The sequence below is a fragment of the Rhincodon typus genome, chromosome 27 (assembly GCF_021869965.1).
Source record: "Rhincodon typus isolate 14 chromosome 27, sRhiTyp1.1, whole genome shotgun sequence".
In the NCBI taxonomy this organism is placed as follows: Eukaryota; Metazoa; Chordata; class Chondrichthyes; order Orectolobiformes; family Rhincodontidae; genus Rhincodon; species Rhincodon typus.
This window is the reverse complement of record NC_063358.1, coordinates 24430272-24453528: the sequence shown is the minus strand read 5'-3', so window position 1 is coordinate 24453528 and position 23257 is coordinate 24430272. Positions and strand designations below refer to the sequence as shown.

The window sequence follows — 23257 nt, the reverse complement described above, 5'->3', positions numbered from 1 at the left end:
CTTAATGTGTTAGGTGGACTTTTTTCACATCCATTCCTGTCATAACTCTGCAATAATAATTGGTGATGCTAAGGGTCAGCTTTACACACTTTTCTGTACGCTGCATGATCTCCAGGTCTTAAACATCGAAAACGTGAGCAGGATTAGGCCATTCAACCCATCAATCTCGCTCTGCCATTTATTGTTATCATGTCGGATTCTCAATCTCAAAACCATACTTGTATATTTTCCCTAAACCCCTTGGCAACTTTAGCTTCTGAAAATATATTTGTTTCTTAAATATTTTCAGTGACTTTTGTCTCCACAGCTTTAGCTTCAGCTTCACAGCATAGAAAAAGGTCCTTCAGCCCATCGAGTCTGTGCTAGTCATAAACAACCACCTAACTCACTCTAATTCCATTTTCCAACTTTTGTTCCAATGTTTTGTTATCGCAAATGTACATCTAAATATTACTTCAATGTTATGAAGGTTTCTGCCTCTACCACTTGCAGTGAGTTCCAGATTCCCACCCTTATGACAGAATCATTCATCATTTTTGCTCTCCCACTTATTCCCCCCGCCCCCGTCCTGCACAGCTAAGCCAATCCTGGTGCCTAGGCCTGGTTCTTGCTGCTTTCTCCTGAGAAACTGTCTACCCCAGCAGTATCTGAAATGAAAAATCTTTTAGAGAGATAACTCCAGGGGATTTCTGCATTAGATGCTCGTGGTTTTATTTTGGCAATCACCTATTCCCTTTCTGCTTGTGCACTCTACCTGAGGTGTGACCACCTTGCTGTACATGCTAATCACGGAGATCTCTGCATTGCAGAAATTCCACACTGACACCAGCTCCTGCTCCAGATACAAAACACAGATTTCCAATAGTAGCTGCTGAAGGTACTTCCTGTATGCATGGTCACCCTGGACTCAGTGTCCCTGACTTTCCATGTCGCACAGGAGGAGCATTCCACCTGACCAAACTTCCTTGTCATGACTTGAGCTTAAAATACTCCCTTTCCATTTCCTCCTTTGATTTAAGGAATGTTCAATATATGCTTTACCCTATTCTGTATACTTGAAACAATCTCAATCTAAATAGGACCAATTTTTACTTTTAAGTACTGGGCTGTAGTAATACTCGCCTGGTCTTATTACCGAGGTCGCCACTAAGCTCCCCATCCCACTTGATGACGTTATGTTTTCCCTGCATCATCACTCAAATTTTTTCTAAGCTAACCCCTTTTGTTCAACTTCTGGTCTCCTTGGTTACCCAGTGATGTTACACTTTTTTTAATTTCCCAAATGTCAAGATTTCTCGCGCTGTCTTAAGCCTCCTCATTCTTGAACGGATTGTGAACTTTTCCACTGCTTTCTCTTGCTGTTTAAAGCAACCCCACTCTGGTGCTGTCTCACATGATAACCTCTTGTTACTCTGAGACTGAACTAGCCACATTAGTCCAAGTATGCCCGACCAGTCTGTAGAGCTAAAAGAAGGCATGATCAAATTTTAGTTTTGGCTGCGGAGCTCAACATCCAACTATTTTATGTTGATTTTATCCTTGCATAGGTACTAGTACCTGTGTTAGGTGAATTAAAGCAGACCTACTTGCTAGATGAACTCACTGATGCATCAAGTAAAGTTCAAGATCAGAATCATCTTAAATTGTGACTAACAATTGGGTGCTTTCAACTTGACACTTTGTTTCATGTTGAAGTCAGAAAATTGACGTAAAATAGCATGAGAGCCAGTAGGAAATCTGATTTTGGACAGTTTACAAATGACATTTTCTGAAGTCAAGAAATAATAACCTTGAACATTTATTAACATTGTTGTGGAAAGAGAAATTCTCCTGCTGGTTGCTTTGAACGAAACTCAAAGAATCCAAGCCCCAGATGCAAGAATTAAATAAAGGCTTTGCTTATGAATCAGATGAACTGCTTGATGTGCAAGATATTGCAACAAGTAAACACATATCATATGTGCGGAGCAAACTTGCAGTTTAGCTGGCTGCCTTACAATTCATGCCATACAGTGGAAATACTTATGGATTGATTAATTTATGGGATGCCATTCCAAGTCAAAAGATTAGTTTATGAACTCTACACAGCATAGAATGGCAACATGAATGGATATCAAGTTTTTTGTGCATTGTCAAACTCTCCTGACACTAAACATTGTCTTATAAGTAAAACAGTGTATGTGTCTTTGTACTGCATTAATGATTTGGTAAATTAATTCTCTTTTAGAGAAATCTTGGAGGCTAGCCAATGATTGTAGTCTTGTTTTTGAGTTTAGAGGAATAATTTATTTTTTTGTAAAAATCAGACAAAAATACACAACTGTGTAGAAGAATTCTTGTCTTTGTTTCTGCACTCATTGAAATTGACAGCTGTAGGGATTCAGATTTTCTCTGCAAAACAAAAATGAACCCAACAAGCACAGTTGACAGTGGTGTTCCATTTTTGCTGGAAATTAAACTTGGAACTCTCTTGTTCCCATCTCTATCTATGAGCACAAGAAGATAGCTCTCCTGTTTCCAGGTCATAGCTGTTATAATTCCTAATTTCAACAGCAGGCGGTACAGTTGTCGAGAACAGCCTGCTGTCTAGTTTCCTGTGGGTAGAAGCCTCTACATTACAGTATTGTCTACCAGCGGTTTGGATGACATTCAGAACTTATCACCCTTGGATCGTTAATGTGATTCAGTGGAACAGAATTTTGGATTGCTGTGCCAGGTTTACAGCAAACTTTTCTGATCAACAGACATGTGATTGCATTTGAGAGAAACTATATTTAGATAAGCATTTAATTCAACTTCCAGTCTGCACAGATTTAGACCCACCTTGTTCCAATTTAATCTGTAGACATAATGTGGCCTGTAAGGTGCTGAGTTAATGAGATAATCCAATCCCTGTCCATAATGAACTGAATCCCGACAGCAGCACGAGTGAAGTGCTATCCCTCAGCACAGCTGCAAATCCTGAATGTGAAAAATTGTGTGCCAAATGGGCACATTCATCTAAACCTCTCAGTATCATAGATACCCTAATGCATGATATAATTTGTCCTTTTAATTGTCAAATTTGTGTCATAATTCAATCTGAAATAATGAAGAGATGGGAGTGTTGTGTGTTTAGAACATGTGATAATTTAAGCTTTTCCCTGAGAAATGTATTGAGAAGGAACCAGAAATAGCTTATCTTTATGAACACATTGTGCTTCAGAATATCTGATATGTTCAGGTCCGACACATTGTACCATGCTTTCTCACTGTACGCATTAGCTTTCACAGTAGTACCTTTGTGAGTCACCAGTTAACTTGCTAACAGAACTTGTTGCCTGGTAACAACAACTGCCGGCTGACTCAGACTAATATAAAGTGATGTCACTCTTTCCATCAGTGGAACTGTGACTTGATTTAAAGAAAACCATTTTATAGAAGTTCTTTAACAAAAATAGATTTTGTTTGCTGTCAGCTTGCATTTTCTTATCAAGACGTTAAAATAAATAGACTATAAATCCTATTATTACATAAATATTAATTTCCCAATGCATAGAGTACAAGAGGCAAGAAAATGAAGCTTTCTGCACAAGCCCAAGAGAGTTAACGTTTCAAGTCCAATACGACTGTTCAGGTCTGGACTGAGATGGGGCGAACTTTTTTTCACTCGAGTAGTGAACATGTTGAATTCTTGACCAAGACCCTGGATATAATTAAGAAAGAACTAGATTTCTAAAAGCTAGAAGTGTCAAATGGTATTGGGATTGAGTGGGAGTATGGTATTGTGGTAGAGTATCAGCCATGGTCATGTTGAAAGCAGAGCAGGATTGATACGCCATATGGCCTTTCCCTCCTCTTTTCAGTGTTTTACCTGACCAAATTATTCAAGAAGTGAAGACGTTAGAAGCTTTTGAGATGTAACTCTAATCAACATAAGAAATAGGAGCAAGGGTAGGTCATTTGGCCTCTCAAGATCAGTTCCTTCCACTAGGCTTTTACAATACCTTTTTCCAGCTTAGTTTCTTATTGCCAAAGATTGCCTGCTTTGCTTTGACCAACAATCTTCAACTGCGATATCAGAAAATTTGAAGCTTCTCTACGCATAAATATCAGCTTTGTGCATTCTTACCTGTCTCGTATTCTGGTGATTTCTTATAGCTGGATGGTAGCAAATTCCTTTTTGAAGCTGCTTTACAGCCACTTAAGTGCTCCAATATTGATATGTCACCCTTCACATCACAGTGAGGACTTCCCAGCAGGGAGAATATAAACAACCTTGGAATTTTGGCCACAGCCTTAGTGTTGAGCTAAACTTGAAAACAAGTAACTCTCACTGGCAGAGACCTTCAGTTCTGCCTTATCTCTCATGATAAATATGTAAGAAATGGTATCCACTACATTGCGTTTATCTCAAAGTACCATTTAAAATAAATTACCTTCTTTCATTCTGACACCATTTGTGATATTATAAAACTTGGTTAAGTTATGTAACTAAAGTACGCTCTACTTACCAATTCTGGAAGGACCCCTGAAAAACCACAAAAATGAACAATGGTAATACCATGATCTCAACTCTTCTAGATTGAAAAGATAGCACAAAGGAAATTTCCTTTGTCTGAATACTGGAACAGCAAAGTCATTATTTCAGCTGGTATTGTAAATTCCTGCCTCTAATAATAGCCCCCTCGAGTCACTAATTCAGACTGTATTAAGTCACATGTAAATCATAGTAAGAATGGTAGCACTGCAGGGAGGCCCTCAGAGACTGTTCATGTTAGCCAGATCCAAAGTTTTCAGAGCAGGTTAGGATCAGGCATCCTACAGGAGGTGGTCAGGCAAACAGGAACAAAGTGAGTACCATCTTTTGGGGGTGCCCCCAATGTACACAAGACACAGTCCTGAATGATGTGCCCTCCGCTTTCTTTGCCTTATTTTTAAAAGAAACTATCAATTCACTGTTGCCCACTGACCTTTGCCCAGCATTTTACGGCAGTGGAGGTGAGTTGAGAGTCTTAAGTGGGCAATAATTGGCCACTTAAGGGCCTCTGAAGGCCTGAAATGTCTCAATACAATCCACTACCGTCAACAAAAGACTGGTTGCATTTTTTCCCCCCAGCATACTGCTTTCCTGTCTCCCAGGCTTGGCAATCTATTAAATTTAACCTATTAATATTCTGCCTGCACTGAGTTTCATTTAGCTGTGATTCCTGTCCTTTCTGATTTACACTTGCTTCCCTCGTGTGTTGCCTCAGATTTGTGCTTGGTCTTGTCTCCAACCGGTTTGTATTCCTCCAGCTTTGTCTTCTGCACTCCTCAATCCTTCAACTTTAGCCTTCTATGTATTTTTTCCTACCTATTGCTTCTCCAACACACACACTCAATCATTAAAAGCTATATAAAAAAAATCTTTTGGTCATCATGCCTAACTTTCACCATTGTTTGGTATATTCCTTTATTTAACTTCTAAAGTACCTTGAGATATGTTTCCATATTAATTGCAGTTGCCCTGAACTACCTCAGGGCTATTCATAAGGATGTTGTCTTCCTCCGCCAGGACTATATCTGATGTTGCCCTGCACTGACCTTGCCTTTAATTTACAAGGGCAACTCAGTTGCATGTCCTTTGGCTGTTCATCTTCCTAAATCCTATGTAACATTTGGGTATTGTTACTGGCAAAGATTGGAATAAGCAGTGAAGTGTTAAAAAGCATGAATGGTTGAAAATTGCAGCCGAAGCAGGTAAATCATAAACCATCAACCAGGCTCAGATCATTTTATGGATATCTGGTTCGTGGATGACTTCATACCAGTTGTCCAGCTATTATTGGAAGGCGTAGACAAGAAGGAAAGTCACAACCAAACTGGACTTGCACAAGAAAGCATTCTCAAATCTTGCAGCTGGAGTTAGAAGGTTGAGAATAAAACAAAACACAAGTGGATTTTGCCACTTTTTAAGATCAGAGTCACTAACGGCATTTGAAACTAATTTTAATTTCAAGTGAACTTGGAACCTTCTTCTTATGTACAACATAGTACGGGGTTTTAGGGAAGGGTAAAGGGTGTACTGACTGTGCATTTTCTTCACAATCTTGCAAACAGAATTAAGTACAACTATTAAATCTGTGTTATAGATTGAGGAATTGTATGGCAACTTGTTATCCAGTAAAAACTGGATTCAGATTACTTAGGCATATTCAGAATTTTGACATTACAGTTGTTTATGCAAGATCATTAGTTTGCCTGAAAGTTCTGTTTTTCTCATTCCAGGTAGTTGGCAGCATGGATGCTCATCCAAGCCGTTACTGTGCCACAGTTCGTGTGCAGCGACCTCGTCAGGAAATAATTGAAGACCTTTCCTACATGGTTAGAGAACTACTGATCCAATTTTACAAATCTACCCGCTTCAAGCCAACAAGGATTATCTTCTATAGGGATGGCGTTCCTGAAGGACAGTTGCCACAGGTATCTTGAAGTTGCAGTCCTTTACTAAAATGAACGCCTGAAATGGCTAAAGTAATGCTAGTCTGTTAAAGTTTAGATGTACAGGGTTACTGGGTTGAAATTTAAATTGAGCAAAAGTGAAAATTGGTTTAGTTTTTCTATCAATTGTTCTCCCTTGGAATCCTGCTTTGCACATTCTCTTTTGAGTGGAGTGCAGGGTTGGGATAGATGTGATCTGAAAATTGCCAGTAAACTAGATCATATGTGGTCATTTGGACATTGCAGACTGTACCTAATACAACTGCATAATGCTACTCCCTGCACTTTTCTTAACCACATTGCAAAGAATGTTTCTATTGTATCAATTTTCTTCTCTATTCTCACAAAAATGTGTTAAACACTATTTTAAATTATAAACAATGTGAAACCTGTTTCAGATACTACACTACGAGCTCTTGGCTATTCGTGATGCTTGTATCAAACTGGAAAAAGATTATCAACCTGGAATTACCTATATAGTTGTCCAAAAACGGCATCACACACGGCTCTTCTGTGCTGATAAGAGCGAGAGGGTAGGAAATGATTTCAGTGTAGCTATTGATACATCTATAGTTGGTGTTTCGCATTTTTTCCTCTCTTCCGTTTTATGAACCCTCCTCTCTTTGAAGGTATTGGTTGTTGCTCAATACATCAAATCAATGTAGCTGACTTCCAGTGCCTCAAAGTTTCACATATAAGCTCGGACAGTGAGTGCCAGCAAGTTACTTGGTTGTGAAGGCTAAGGGCAAGAATGATCTTATCCATGTACATAAGTTTCTGGATAGTTTTCAGAATTATTAGTTCAGCTGAAGTTTTCCCCTTATCTGTGCTAAGTAACAATGACATTCTTTGCTCTTACCGCTACCCTGGATAAGATCAACTAAATTAATGATAGCTACAGTCCTCTTTGTTTGCCTATATAGAGCTGCTTTACTGAAGGGAAATTTTAAAAAAACTTGATCCTTGACCAACCAAATTAAAAGAATGTACTCTGATTTAGTGGGGAATTCCGATACTGGTGGAAGTAACTTCTGGGAAATGTACAGATTTTATTTGAAGAGAAATTTGCATTGTGGTGACGACTAAATTAAATTCTGCTAAATGACCAAATCAGGGTAAACTTCAGGATAAAATTAAGACTGCAAAGTATATGATAATTTGATGGTTATTTCTGGCTCTGTATTAATCATTCTGAGTGTGCTTGAAAAGAAATAATCTTACTGATTTGATTTCATCTACTAACTTGAAATGCAAATCCTGCTATTAAAATTGTGCTGGAACTGAGGTGAGAAATAAATAAACTGGACCCATGTTAATACTGAGGATATTATATTTAAAACTGAATATTAATATCTACGATCCACCTGTTGGATCTGTGTGTTTGCTAGTCTCCAGATGCAAGTGTTACTGTAGTATGATGTGCTCTTGTCTGAGCTTACAGGTGAAACAAAGCTATTTTCATAAGACACTGAAAGGCTGCTACACCAGTTTAATACATTGAGCAAGCTTAAACACAAGAAGTAATATCACCTAAACACATAATCTTGTTTCAATGCGTGCAAAACCTTATGATGTACTTAGAACTACTACACAATGGGTCAATATGAAATCTTTACACATGACAAAATGTTCATTTGTTATTTCTTCAAAAAGCATTAAAAAATGTTTTTTTCCTTTGCCAGATTGGAAAAAGTGGGAACATACCAGCAGGGACAACAGTTGACACGAATATCACCCACCCATTTGAATTTGATTTCTACCTTTGCAGTCATGCTGGGATTCAGGTCTGTTTGATAACTTGTACTTGTGACCATTACAGAAATGGGGAGTCAAGGCTGGTTGCTATACATCAGGTCAGGTAGTACTGTGTTATAGTACTGGAGCTGTTTAGCTGATAGCTTATTCTTTCCATTAAGGCAGTTCCCTGTGCAAGTCCTCTGGGAAACTGGTACAAATGGATTTTAAGGTCAGTTACAGGTTAATTATTGTTGATGGGGAGCTTTTTAGATCGGCAGATTCAAGTCAATTGACAAACTTCAATTACAAAGAGAAACTAATAAATAGCCTCAGCATGAAATAGATGCCTTTGCTTTTTAGATGGATGAAAGAAAAGAAGTTAGCAAACAAGGATGGAAATTTCTAGGATATGGGTAGTATTGCCTAAATTGTTTGCTGAATCTAAATGCATGTTTTTTGATTCACCCTGGACAATCAGGCCTCAGATTTTTGTGACAAGTCTCCATTCCACACCTAGTTACCTTGATTTATATTTGTTGACTATTTAAAAATGGAGTTGGAGCCAGAGGTTGTACAACAAAACTTGGTGTCAAAAAAGCGAGAGTTGAAGGGGCAGGATGATCATGACAGTTCATCTGCAATAGAAGGACAAACAAATAAAAGTGGAAGGGTACAATAGTGTTGGTAGCCACAAGAGAAAAATAGTCAGGAGAAAAACTACAACAGGGAGTGAGCTGAGAGGAATTCCGATCATACATAAAGCTTGTTCTGTATCTGTCTTTCAGTTGTACAAAAGCCTCTTCAGTGATGCAAGAACATTTAGCCCATCAGATTTGGGCTTACAGAAACCCAATTTTTAAGAGGAGACTTTTACACCATTTTGCAGTTTATTTTGTGCACTATGTGACTCCTTTATCTGTTTTTGATTTCAGCTGCAGTGCAATAAATCTCTTTTATCATGTTCTCTCTTTCCTTTTTCAGCCTACCCACAATAATCAATGTAAATAAAGATCAATGAATTTCTCTGTCTCTCTTTATGCCATTTTATAGAGTCATAGAATCCCTACAGTGTGGAAACAGGCCATTCGGCCCAACAAGTCCACACCACCCCTCTGAACAGCATCCTACCCAGACTCATTCCCCTACCCTTGCATTTCCCATCTCTATGGGCAACTTAAGCATAGCCAATCCACCTACGCTTCACATCTTTGGACTGTGGGAGGAAACCGGAACACCCGGAGAAACCCATGCAGACATAGGGAGTATGTGCAGACTCCATACGGACAGTCACCCGTAGCTGGAATCGAACCCGGGTCCCTGGCGCTGTGAGGCAGCTGAGCTAACCACGGAGCCACCGTGCCGCAAAGGACTTATTCTTTGAAGGATCCCCAGATTGAATGCAATGTGAAAAGTCTGTTGCAGCTGTTTGACAGTTAGACATGTTGTTTGGCTCGCTGAGCTGGTTCGTTGACCCGCAGATGTTTCATTACCTGCTGGGTAACATCATCAGTGCAGCCTCCAATGAAGCTCTGTTGTTTTTTCCCGCCTGTTATTTAAACTCTGGTGTCCGTTGAGCTGGATTACCTCACTTCGGTTTCCCGTCGCAATGGAGTGTATATGGGGTCTACCTCTATGTGTTTATTGATGGTTTTCTTAGTGGAGAACCAGGCCTCTAGGAATTCCCCTGCTTGTCTCAATCCAGCTCAACGGACACTAGAGTTTAAAACTGGGCGGGAAAACAACAGCACTTCATCGGAGGCTGCACTGATGATGTTACTCAGCAGGATAATGAAACATCTGCAGAACACAAACAGCTCGGTGAGCCAACCAACCAAAACATCCTCAACCCGAGCTACAAATCTACTCTAAAACAGTTAGACTTACCTCAGTTTATGACACTCGGTTTGGTTCAATATGCTGTAATAAAGAAAATGGTAGAGAAAGAGTCGTAAATTGCACAACAGATTTAACTTCAGTGTATTGTGAAGGGAACAGGAATGTGAAATGTTATTGAAAAGTAATTGCATTTTGAAGAAGTTTTCTTTCTCTCTGCCTGATTTTTGGTGTTATAGTCAATGATTTTGGAGATTGCAGTCTAAATTTAATATCTCAGTTCACTGATTGAACAAAGTCTGTTAACAGGTATGGTACATGTAGTCTTGGTAATGTAATTATTTCTTCAGTGACATAGGTTTTCAGCGTTTAGCCTCATAAACAAATATTAAGATACTATTTCTATTATTAGTAGTATTGTAGTAATCTCTCCAGCAATGAGGTGAGCGCCGACTATCTAAATTCAGTATTGTCTGGATCTTTCCTAGTCTGTATTAACCCAATCAAACTGATGGGATAGATCTAGACAAGTTATTTGAATCTCTATCCATGCTGACATGTTCTTTGTCCTGTCAGGAGGTATCTTGCTTCAACCAGTCCAGTATCCTGTGCTGGTGTTGCAATTAGAGTTTTGCCAATTGTATTTATAATGTAGGATGAAAGAGAAAAGTGAGGATATTAAAAACCTTTCCAAACTTTGGGAAAGAGTTTGAGTTTGTGTTTTCTTAGGACGTGGGGTATGAAAAGATTTTGGTCAGTTTAAGTACGAGACAGAGGTAGCTGAGTTGTGGAATTAAGCTTATTGAGCTTTACTGAATTGCATAAATATCTGTAATGGAGAAGAGGTAGAGTTTAGTTTTCATTTACAGTATTATTATCTAAATTTCATCTCTTTTGACTGCAGGGCACCAGCAGACCTTCACATTATTATGTCTTATGGGATGACAATCGATTCACTGCAGATGAGCTTCAGATCTTGACTTATCAGTTATGTCATACTTATGTGCGGTGCACACGTTCTGTCTCTATTCCGGCACCAGCCTATTATGCTAGATTGGTGGCATTCAGGGCAAGATATCACTTGGTGGACAAGGAGCATGACAGGTAAGGAAAATTGTCTGAATAATTACATAAAGATAATTTGCTGGTTTATAAGTTAGTTTGGCCTTCTGCGTGGGATAGTGTTGTAAGGAAGTGGGGGGAAGAAAGACTTTCTGTGTGTATGTTATAAGCAAACTAATTAACTATTATCTTTTTTTGAGGAGGTGCAGAGCCTGCAAATTACTTAGATAAGCAACTTGTGATGTTGAGTGCATATCAGTTTTTTATTTATTCATGGGATGTGGGCGTCACTGACTAGGCCAGCATTTTTGCCCATCCCTGATTGCTTTTGAGAAGTTGGTGGTGAGTTGCCTTCTTAAACTGCTACATTCCATGGGAGCTATATACACCCAGAGCTGTTAGGTAGGGACTTTCAGGATTTTAACCCAGCAATGATGATGGAATGGCAATTCTAGTTCCACATCAGGATGGTGGATGGCATAGAGGGGAACTTTCACCTGGTGCTGGTCCCATCCATCTGCTGCACTTATCCTTCAGTGTAGAAGTGGTCATGGGATTGGATGGTGTCATCAAAGAACCTCTGCGTTGTTGCCATGCATCTTGTGGGTGGTATACACTGCTGCCACTGTGCGTCAGTGATGGAGAAAATGAATGCCTGAAGATGGTAGATGGGGTGCCAATCAAGTTGGCTGGTTTTTTCGCAATGTGTTGAACTTTAGGTGTTTCTCGAGCTCCAGGCAAGTGGAGTTTGACTTTTGCTGTGTAGGCTTTGGTGAGGTGAGTTATGCGCTGGAGAGCTTCTAGTCTCAGTTCAGTCTCTGGTTAACGGTAACCTTCAGGATGTTGATAATGGGGGCATTACTGTTGCTGAATCCATGAATGTCAAGGGAAGATGATTGGATTCTCTGTAGTAGAAGATGGTTTTGGCCTAGCATGTGTAGTGCAAATATTGATTGCCAGTTTTCAGCCAAGCACATGAGCTACAGCATTGATCATTGTACCACAGAGCACCTGTGACTTTTTGTATTAATGGCAGACAAGAAAATAAGAGATAATCGTATTTGTTGTAATTAAGGCAAATTATTTTAAATTTGAACAAAATGTCGCAAGAGAGAATTTGTTCATATTCTGGTTGTCATAGGGTGCAACAATTTCCACAGAAATTGTTTGTCAGTCTGTCTTGGGAATTTGTACTCTCCTTCATTCAGTAAAGGATGACCAACCTGCACCACACAAACACAGCTGCATTCTTATAACATCTATATAGTCTTCTAAAGTTTCCAGTAAAAATGTCAACTGAATTTACCAATCAGTTGAACTTTTATGTGAATATGCTTTCATTGTCTGTTGATACATTGAGGTCCTTTTTCCTCTTACATTACCAATTCAATTGTTTTCTCTTTCAAATTACTAGATAGATTTATTATGAAGTCCTGAGGCATTCACATTTGTGAAAATCAAAATCCTAAGTGCATTCAGTACATGAACAAGAGAAAGTCTCCCACCTGTTCAGATAAACCAAATTACTGTGAGACAATCAAGAAGGACATTATTCATGTCTTTTGTTAAGACTGATTCAGTGTCTGGGATTCACGGTAAACTTAATTGGAGTAAGTCACACCTGTTGCATTGAGAGTGATAACATATTTAAGGACTTTACAAGATTAGGAAGTTTGGTGGGTAGATTATAATTTGTGAAGGCACTTGGGTCTGAAGACAATTTTAAGACACTTGGTACAGGGCTTTAAGGTGTTTTGCTTTCACAATATCAACTGGTATGGGGCCCAGAAGGGAAAGTGGCTGTCAACAATGGTGTAAATGGCCTTTACTGTGAATTGTCATCTTGTTGTGGAGAGGGTTCTATATAAAATCCAATAAGGGAACATAATATTATTTTTTGTAGGATTTCATCAGTACAGAGTATTCCTGTTGCTATGGATTGTAAAGCAACTTCCAGAATGGTACTAGACGTTGTCTTGGAGATAATTCTTCCTTAAATTTTTTAAGTGATAAAAGAATGCATGAAAATCACGTGTTGTCATAGTTCCAGGATACCGATAGAGGAACGTTCATCTAAACTATTTTTAAAGGCTTATTTTTAAAAACCTTTCTTCTCCCTCCCCCCCCCCCAGTGGAAAGTGGGCAGTTTGCTAATACAGTATTTATTGTCTATCTGTAATTGTTCTGGAGAAGCTGGTGGTGGAACTGCTGCAACCTGTGGTGTAGACACACTTCTTTTGTAGCCACAGAATTTATATGGTTGGTCCAGTTAGGTTTCTGTCAGTGGTAGCCATCAGGATATGGGCTATTTCAGTGATGGCAGTGCCTTTAAACGTCATGGGTAAGTGGCTAAATTCTCCCTTTCTGTGCCACATAAGTGGCACAAGTGCCTGCCACTTGTGATGTTCTAAATGTTGCTTGCCACTAAACTCCAGTTTGGGCTGATATCCCTGCCCTTGAGAGCTATCAGTGATTTTAATATATAATAATTATGTCTGGTCACGATCTAATCAGATCTGGTGTCAGTTGGCTCAGCTTGTTGCATGTCCATTCATCAAGTTTATATCCTTCAGACTGATTAAAGAGAGGGGATCAGTTTCCAGGATAACCAACAAATGATCCTTCTCTAGGAACGAGGGCATCAAAAGTAATGAAGGGATAGTTGAGCAATCAACAACTATAAAATTGTGGCAAATTGAGCCCAAAGGCAATTGGAAATTCAAGGATGCACTGCAGAATATGCTGGGGAAGATTTTTCCAGGAGTATTTGAGATAGGTAAACAAATGTTGTTTATTTCAAAACACCATCTTCCTGCTACAGCATATTACTAGCTTTTTTTAAACGGAGTCAAATGCCATGGCCCCAAATAGTATTCCTTTCAATTTGCTGCAACTGTTATTAATCCTGCTTGTAAACAATTACTTGCCGAGATCCAAATCAGCAACCTGTTGTTAGAGTGAGCATATAGATTTTAATTGTATTTTACTATGTTCTTATTTTGTTTACAGTGGAGAAGGCAGCCATATCTCCGGACAGAGTAATGGACGGGATCCCCAGGCACTTGCTAAAGCTGTCCAGGTTCACCAAGACACCTTACGCACAATGTACTTCGCTTAAACATGTGATAGTTCGGTCACCTCAACCTACCAGCCTCTGGACTAGAAGCAGCCATACATGAACATTCAAGTATCTTCCACCGACAATGTCTTGGAGGTTGGAAAGGGTCAATATATATTTTACAATGAGTAGCTAATGAACTACAAATGGACAGGGAAAGATTGACCAGAAAAATTATAGAAGAGATCAAAACTATTCCACATGAAGAAAACAGGTTTCATGTTCAAGTTTTATTTTTTACTTATTTATGCAATATATTGATAACTTTTTAATGTAAAATGGAAATGTTCACCACTGCCAAACTCCTGTTAGTTTTTAAGAGACATGTGGATGAAAGAAAATGGTCGATGAGCAACTACTTCAAAGGACATCATTCAAGGGATGAAAAGTCCCAATGGTCCAAAAGCTGAACTTCTCAATTTAGTGCCTGGACTTAATTATTTGAATCTGCCAGTCTGTTAGACTTGCCAGAGTTCTTTTCATGCATATACCTAAGTTGGCACCAAAACATATCAATAGTTCTGAACCTGATAATGTTATTTGTGATGTCTCATTCTTTATTGTTCTCTTGAGTTTCATTTTGACAAGTGCATAAAGTTTTGTGTATTCAGACAGTCTAAAGAAATGTTATCATGGTCACTTTCCAAAGTCTGGACTTTGAAAGTTGTTATAAATTCATGGGAAGGAAGACAAATCGAAGTCCTGGTTTTGAGGTAGTAAAAGAATTGCTTGTAAATTATTTTTTTAAAATGTCACGATAAGAACCTTAAAGCATTGTGATGGCTGCACTTCATTTGTACTGATATTGTAAGCCACTCCTGCTCAACCCACAAAAAGGGGGTGAAAATGGCAGTAAGGGAACAAGTAGAATATAGATCATCAGATTTAGCGACAGTTAAATGAATAAAGAAGAGCTGGGGTATTTTGAAAGTTGCTGTTCTTTGAATATTCTTCAGCTGTCTAGCAAAAGAATTGCACACCAGTGAACACCGGCTGTAATTCTCATTCATTATTTTGGACATGGATGTAGATTAACAAAAAGCTTAGTTTTGTATCTTTTTAAAGGGCATTAAAGATTGAGCATTTTTTTGATCTTCCTCCAAACTGAATTAGTAATTTGTTATAGATTGTTTTAAATGTTTTGCTTAGCCTTCATTTGGATTTGAAGCCACCTCGTTTCCTTTTACATACCCACTACATTTTTAAAAAAGTGATTTTTGTACTCTGGAGATCTCAGTGCTAGTAAATTGAGAATTTTCCAGATAATTCTGCAACCACCTCATGTCAGCATATTGGGCAAATATAAATAAGATGCACTATGAAAGCTTCCTGTAGTATATCCCAGTTCTACAGGTTGCATTTCTTAAACCAACCACACTGTGAAACTGTCAAATTTTCAGTCATGTCCATTTGGCACTAAGTTGGAACTGGCCAAAACTTACAGGTGTATTATTATGAACCCAGGTTCAAGAGGTGCAAGTGTATTGTTCTAACTTACTGCACAGCTCTAAATAGATTTTAAAATGAACGGGGTTGTAGAGACAAGTAGAGTGATCTGTCAAGGTATAGTTGAAATTATTACAGCATATTAGGGTGTAATTTTATATTAAGTGTTTGCACTAGAATTAAATAAACAATCTAGAACAAACAAGTCAGCTGACAAACCTGTTAATATCAGTAAATTTCACAATACCATGCACTACAAATGGACAGTAAAAACATCTATCAAAATATAATACAAATGTAATCAGTGGGAAGAAACCACTAGAAATGCATTAAGATGCATTTTAACAGTCCAGGATTATTACTTGAATTTCAAGTTTTTGGAGTTTCCATTGGCCCTTCAATCTTCACTTTTCCTTTTTAACATATCTTACTGGAATATGGTCGAAAGAGTCTGGCTGTGTTGGATATCTCATGCAAGGTACCTTATTTATATTGGATTAGAGAAAGTGTGCATCAACAAACTTCCACGCATGAAGGCCTGTAGAATCCCATCCTTAGCCTATTCTTTAAACTCACTTTGTAGCAGAGGGTACTCCACAGCAATTGAGAAAGAGGCCCTGGCTGATTAGGCTTATTCGGCTTATTCTGATTGAAATCTCATAACTCTGCACAATCTAAGAATTAAACAGAAGATCATCCAGCCTTTAAGGGAAAGTTACAACCCACTTCTGTCAGCTGTCATGGAAGAATTTTGTACATATTTATATTTTAAAACTCCATTTGAAACAAGTACACCAAAGCTCACTGTTATGGTTTGGGAGTAGTTTAAAATTGGTATCCACTGGAAGGAAATCACTAGTTACACCATCCCAACTTGCTGTTGGTTACAGTCTTCTACACCTGAACATCAGAGTTGGGTGTTAATGAAACTGATGTTTCCATTCTGCATGCTGCACGGTCGTTTTCTCCACCCGTTTTTTGTCAGTTCCTATCGAGAAAAATCTTCCAAAAAAATGAACTCCAGCTAAGTTTATTTTGGGTGTGTAGGAACTAGTTGGTAGTGGGTGGAGAGTGAAAAACAGATTGGTCAGTCTTATTTAGTCCTCAATGACAAGAGTTGGGTTTTATCCTCAAGTAGAAAGTGAAAGCTGAAGATTGTTAACCACCCATGTCTAATGTGCTTAAAATTAATTTTGTAAACCTTATTTTTTTACAACTATCTTTATGAAAATTATACAAAAATGTACGAGAAAAAGTGGCCCACAAGTCACAGGATGTTTTTATGTGCCTGTCTGACACTTGGCTACATAGGAAGAGGAAAATTGAAGAGAATCAAGCTGGGCTACTGTGTTTTTTCCCCAATTATCTATTGGGAGATGGGCACTTTTAGAAGCCCGAAACTGCTTACCCTCCTGATCCAAATCATAATACATAAAAAGGAAAGCAAATTAGCTTTTAAAATGCACAATATTAATTCTCCATTTTGTCAAACGGTGGAAGTTTAATAAGAAATGTAATAATAAACAGCATATAGAGGGTCAGTGGCTAGACCTTTCCTTAATCCTGGTTGATTATCTCTGATCAGTTTAATCTAAGAAGCAATTCCCTATTTTGTGGGAAAGATAGAGGGCTTCTTGAAAAGATACAAAATAATGAATAGCTGAATGCCAGATTCAGTCTTTGGTCTTGGTTGAATTACCCGATCCTGACTGGGTATCATAATAAAGTCAGTGATATTGAGTTAGCAAAGTTGATTGGGATTTCTATTTGAGGTCACTAACCACCAATTTTTGCTGGAAATGTGGGGTGTAGGCCCTTCACAGTTAAATTGCCTAAAGGGTGAACTGGGGATGGAGGAGCTGGAATTTGCCAGTATCTTCAGGTAGAGTGGTAAAAAGGGAAGGATAATCTGGACATCTGTTTTGAGCAAAAGTTAAACAATATCCAAGTGAATACTTGGAAACATCTACAATTTGGCAGTAAAACTGATGGTTTAAAATGATTAGTAAATCAAATTCTCACCATTCAGTCAGCTGATAATTCAGTAATTCTGGAGCTCAGGCTTTATTTTTCAGGACACTATCAGCCATTCCTGTTGTGATTTTTTTTTAAAGAAGGTTATAGTCAGCTAAGGTAAAAGTTATACTCAAGTATTTACGGAGGCAGAGTGGTTTATTTTCTTACACTGAACCGATATACTGAAGTTAACTTTAATTATAATTTTCTATGTTCCTTTTCCTCGATGCACAAGTGTTTTTTAAAGAATAAAAAGTGATTTGAAGAAACTTCTCAAAGTAATTTTATTCAAAACATCCCAGAGGAGACATCCATTTTCACTGGTGAACAGCACTGAGTTAAATTAAGATGCGTCAGTTCATCAAAATGGAAAAGAGTATCTTAACCATCTGTAAAAGATATGTAAAATGTTTTTTTGAAGATCTTGCATAAGTTTTGAAATCTTCCAGTTTTCAGAAAATGCACAGTAGAATTATTTTCTCCATAGTTTGGCTACTTGTGCACAATTTCACTTACGCTGGAATATATTGCCATTTGTGAGCCAAAGGTGGTTTATATCTTTCATTCGCAAGATAATTCATTTGTTAAAATTTCTGATCAATCATCTTACTTCTAAGAAACAGAAACCAAATCATACAACAGATTCAAGCCTTCTGCAGAATGCAATATATAGCAAAGAAAGGACAGCCTTATCACAGCAATGCTGTTAAATTTCCCAGTGAAATTTAGACAATGAAAATGCTTAAGATTTAAACTGCATTTGATAATCGAGATTTTACAGTTGTAATATTGATGGTAACCTCTTCATTTGAAAGAATTACAATTTTATGATTGAAAAACCTCGGTCAATCCAGGGGCAATGTTTGTTTTTTTTCCCCCCCTCTTTTGCAGGAGTTCTAGCAGTTTACTGCAGTCAGGGTTAAGGCTTTTAAGTTTCGAGGAAGGGTCACTCAACCTGAAACATTAACTGATTTCTCTCCACAGATGCTGCCAAACCTGCTGAGCTGTTCATTTTTTGTTTAAGGCTTTTATACATTCTGACGAGCATAAAGCAACAATAGCATTACCAAAGTGAAGCTGAGGAACCTTATCATCTGCAATATTTTGAGCAGTATCTTTATGTTATACCATACCAGCAAAGAGTAGGACTAGGCCATTCAGTCCCTCAAGCATGCTTCACCATTTAATAAGATCATGGCTGAACTGATTCTAACTTCAAATGTACATTCTTGCCTACCCACAATAACATTTCACCCTCTTCCTAAACAAGAGTATATCTACCTCTGCCTTAAAACATTCAAGGGTTCTGTTACCACCATCTTTTGAGGAAGTGAGTCCCGAAGACTCTACTTTCCGAGAAATAAATCTCAACTTTTAAATGGTCGATCCCTAATTTGTAGACAGTGACCCCTAGTTCTAAGTTCTCCCATAAGAAGAAACATCCTCTCCATATCTACCTGTCAAGACCCCTTAGGATCTTCTGTTTCAATCATGTTGATTCTTCTCCAAACTCCAGCAGATACAAACTATGCCTGTCAAACCTTTCCTCATAAGACAACCAACTCCTTAGGAAAGTTAACAGAATGATCTTTGTCACAAGGAGAATTGAATACAGACCAGGAAGAGGGATGTAAATGCCTTTGTAAATGTGGTTATAATGTGGTGTCTAAACATTTACATCTGTCTTCAAATTGAATATTGTACACAGTACTCCAGATGTGGTTCCACCAATGCCTTGTATAATTGAAGCATAACCTTCCTGCTCTGTATTCAGTTCTCCTTGTGATAAAGATCATTGTTAACTTTCCTAATTGCTGTTTGGGAGAATTCTTCTCTTTGTAAGTATTCAGTTATATATTGGTATATTACATTATGCAATTTACGTTAAGATAAAATAAAAGGATTGCACCTAAAAACTAGGTGAAGAGATTTACTGTACAAGTGTGCAAAAGTAATTTACAAGAATGACATCAGGGATGGAGATAGATTGGAAAGATTAGGGTTTCTCTCCTTAGAGAAAAGGCCAGGAGGAGATCTGGTAGAGGTTTTCAAAAATATCAGGGGGCTGGATAGAGAGAAACTTCCTGCTCCAAAGGATCAAGAACAAGAGGGAACAGATTTAAAGTGATCTGCAAAAGAAGCAAACATGAGGTGAGAAAAATATCTCATGCGTGGCTGAGGTCTGAAAAACACTTCAGAAGTATGATTTAGGCATTTTAAACAGAGGTATATAAGAGGGCAACGGATGACTATTTAAATAGAACAAGTATAAAGATATGGGAAAAAGACATGAGAATGACACCACGTCATGATGCTCATTTGGAGAACAAGTACAGATACAATGGACCAGATGGCCACTACTCGACACTACTTTAAAAAGCTTAGTTATCCTTCTGTTTGTGTTGGGAAGGATGCTGCCAATGCATTGATACAAAAGGGCATAGCCTAATTTTGAAGCCGTTTAAGATCGTTTAAGATTTTAGTAACTGCTACACTGATACATCCCTGGAGTTTTATACCAACTGCAGTATAATCAGAAATGAAGCTAACTTATCTTTTATCCTAATCTTCAGATTCTGTGTGGATTTCCTTTTATATTTTGTTAATATAGATAAAGCATGCATCTTGTTAAAAATGTAAAATGGGGGTTATTGTGTATAGTTTTTTGAATAGGAGTTTTAACAAAGCATTTGGAATTTTGGACTTCACAAATGGATTGCAAAATCTGGGAGGTCATACAGAATCTTTATAAAGCTTTGGTTAGATGAAAACTAGAGAATTACAACCAATTCCAGTCACCCTACAAATAATGAGGGCACTTTGAGAAGGTGCAGATGAAATTTGTCACAATGGTTCCAGGGATGAGTAATTTTAGCTGCAAGGTTAGCTTGTAGAAGCTGATGCTCTTGGACCAAAAGAGGTGAAGGGGAGATTCGATAGAGAATTGAAAGAGATTTGCACTGATTTGAATCGCTCTCTACAGAATGCCAATGTGATTTGATGAGCTTTGATAGCTTTCTGTGCTGTAATGACTGATTCTGTAACTATCACTTTTGAGGGTGCTGCTCTGTTAGTGCATGGGTAGAGCCCTGTTTCCTCCCCCCTCCCCCCCGAATACATAGTAGTGATGGCCAATAGGATTAGTTTGCTTTAAAGTAATATAGCTCTATTAATACAATCAATATCAAGCTGCTACCTGTATTGTAAAGTTAGCAGAAGATAGCCTTATCTACTTACACTATTCTTAAATCCACACAATTACTGTAGTTAACGATAGTCACTCAGAAGATTGAAAGTGGAAAGGCACAAGGGTCATTGCTGGAACTAGTTTGCTCTCCACTTCCATTATTAATTTAGTCTCGTGAATCCTGAGCACAATTTGGGCGGCATGGTGCCTCAGTGGTTAGCACTGATGCCTCAGCAGCAGGGATTCAGGTTCAATTCCAGTTTTTGGGGACTGTGTGGGTTTCCTCCAGGTCAGAGAGAGTCATACAGTAATACAGCACTGAAACAGACCTTTCAGCCCAAACTGGTCCATGCTGACCACAGTGCCCGCTCAGCCGGTTCCAATTGCCTGCATTTGGTCTATAATCACTCTAAACCCTTCCTATCCATGTACCCATCCAGTTTTTTTTTAATGTTGCATTGTACCAGTGTCTGGCAGCCCAGTTGCATGTATGCACCACTGTGTGAAGGAGTTGTCCCTCAGGCCCTTCTTAAACCTATGCCCTCTGGTTTTCAATTCCCCATCCCTGGGAAAAAGACTATATGCATTCATCCTATTTATGCCCCTCATGATTTTATATATCTCAATAAGGTCACCCCTGGTGCTCCAGTTTCTTCCCACAGTCCAAAGATATGCAGGTTAGATGGATTGGCCATAGTGTCCAGGGATGTGCAGCCTAAGTGGATTAACCTTGGGAAATGCAGGGCTACAGGGCAAGGAGGCTTTTCAGACAGTTGGTGTGGATAGGCAAAATAGCTTGCATCTACATTGTAAGGATCTTTTGAATTTAAAATTTGTAAGTGACACCAAATCTTACAGCCATGCTAATAAAGATGACACTGTAACAAAATGTAGACTTAGAGAATGTGTGTGTAATTGGAAAAATATAAAGAGACCACATACTCTTCAGAAAGTAGTCCAAGATGGGTAAAGGAGTAGAGGAATCTGAAGAATACTAATACACAAGTCATTTAACAGCCACACCAATGGGTAGTTTTTAAAAAAGCAAATAATGAAGTCAAAATCAAATCACTTCTAGAAAGTTAGAAATAAAAAGCAGAATCTTCTATAGAACTTTTGTTAGACCATACTTCAGCATACTGTAAACGAGTCTGGTGTACGTTTTACAAAAAGTGTAGAGACACTGCAGCAGGTGTGAAATATATTTACTTGAATACAACCAAAGTTGAGAGGTTATATATCTATCAGGAAATAGTGAAGGGTCTAGTGCTCTTATGTAGAAGAAAGATACAGGGATAATTAGAATTCGGTTTTATTGTCATGTATATTCAAGTTCAGGAATACAGTGATGTTTACAATGGCACCACCTTAGGCACTTATGTACAGAATCTTAGGTAGAAAGTACGAAAAGCAATAAGTTAAAAGTGCAACATTACAGTTCTCAGTAAAAAGTAGTAAATAAGAAATAAAGTTAAAAGTTCCAACTTACAGTCCTCCTTTAGCTGTGGGTCTGCAGTTGTTCCATACTGGCTATTCCCATAAGGGTTCAATCTCTATTTGATAGAGGAGTTTAAAACTACGAATGGGTTCGATAGAGTAAATCTAGAGATTATACCTTCACTTGTGGGGGAAGATCAGAACTAAGGAACACAATGACTATCCTATTCTTATGAATCTAAAAGGGAAGTCAGGAGAAAATCATTTATCAGTAATTTTTTAGGGTGTGAAACATGATACCCCAAGTTGTAGTAGTAACAAGAGATGCATTTACTTTCCAATTAAATGTGAAGAAAAAGAAATAAAAGGATCTCTCAACAGAGTTAGATGAAGAAAGATGCAAGAAGGTTTGTCTGGAGAATTATAGCCCGCATGGACCTGGTTGGATTAGTTTTTCAGTATATGTTATTATGGGATCAGTGTCAATTAGAGCACTTGCCCTTTTAAACAGCTGACAATTCCTATGAAGGTTTATAGAGTATTATTTCTGGAATTTACCAGTGACATTGCATTCTATTCTGACTCAACCAAAATCTATCATCACATGGTATGACAAGTTGTATTATTCTTCTTAATCAGGGGCCATTTTGATAGATCCCCTAATGAGGATTATGTAAGTTGGCAAACAGGAGTTCTGGAAGTGTTTAAATCAGACTGAATTATTAAAGGCTCTGCAAAGTAGCAACACTGGCAAAAACCTATTTTCTGATTTCTAAGTACCTTAATAAGAGGTGATGGGTCTTCTCTTTGAACTGCTCATCCCACAATGCTGTCAGATAAATAATTCAGTGATCTGATCCAATAACAATGAAAGAACAATACATGTATCCAAGATAATAAGGTGTAGAGCTGGATGAACACAGCAGGCCAAGCAGCATCAGAGGAGCAGGAAGGCTGAC

The 23257-nt window shown here is 38.2% G+C and overlaps 2 protein-coding genes and 1 long non-coding RNA gene across 9 annotated transcripts in view; 2 read left to right on the top strand and 1 right to left on the bottom strand.

Moving 5' to 3' along the window:
• LOC109936649 (protein argonaute-1) overlaps positions 1-23257 on the top strand; it is a 127317-nt gene that overhangs the window by 7419 nt on the left and 96641 nt on the right. The window lies entirely within an intron of this gene.
• LOC125486225 overlaps positions 7-23257 on the bottom strand; it is a 27789-nt gene continuing 4538 nt past the window's right edge. For 2 of the 5 annotated variants that reach the window (XR_007264912.1, XR_007264911.1), the window contains one exon: positions 17934-18063. This is a non-coding gene — a long non-coding RNA (uncharacterized LOC125486225). Of the gene's footprint in view, positions 2392-4493; positions 4511-8720; positions 8835-10083; positions 10117-17933; positions 18064-23257 lie in introns of those variants that run through there. The other 3 variants (XR_007264914.1, XR_007264913.1, XR_007264915.1) reach the window with 3 other exon arrangements.
• On the top strand, positions 5055-17939 carry LOC109913994 (protein argonaute-1-like). The gene is made up of 5 exons (XM_048612845.1): positions 5055-6444; positions 6861-6995; positions 8145-8246; positions 10937-11136; positions 14104-17939. Exons 1-5 carry the CDS (start codon positions 6127-6129, stop codon positions 14210-14212), a joined length of 864 nt encoding a protein of 287 aa, XP_048468802.1. The 5' UTR covers positions 5055-6126; the 3' UTR covers positions 14213-17939.

Excerpts from the sequence above, each read along its gene's own strand:
- LOC109913994 (XM_048612845.1), top strand. The coding sequence starts at position 6,127 with ATGGCAACTTGTTATCCAGTAAAAACTGGATTCAGATTACTTAGGCAT. Across the intron at positions 6,445-6,860 it reads CTGAAGGACAGTTGCCACAG|ATACTACACTACGAGCTCTT; the intron begins GTATCTTGAAGT and ends AACCTGTTTCAG. Across the intron at positions 8,247-10,936 it reads GCAGTCATGCTGGGATTCAG|GGCACCAGCAGACCTTCACA; the intron begins GTCTGTTTGATA and ends TTTTGACTGCAG.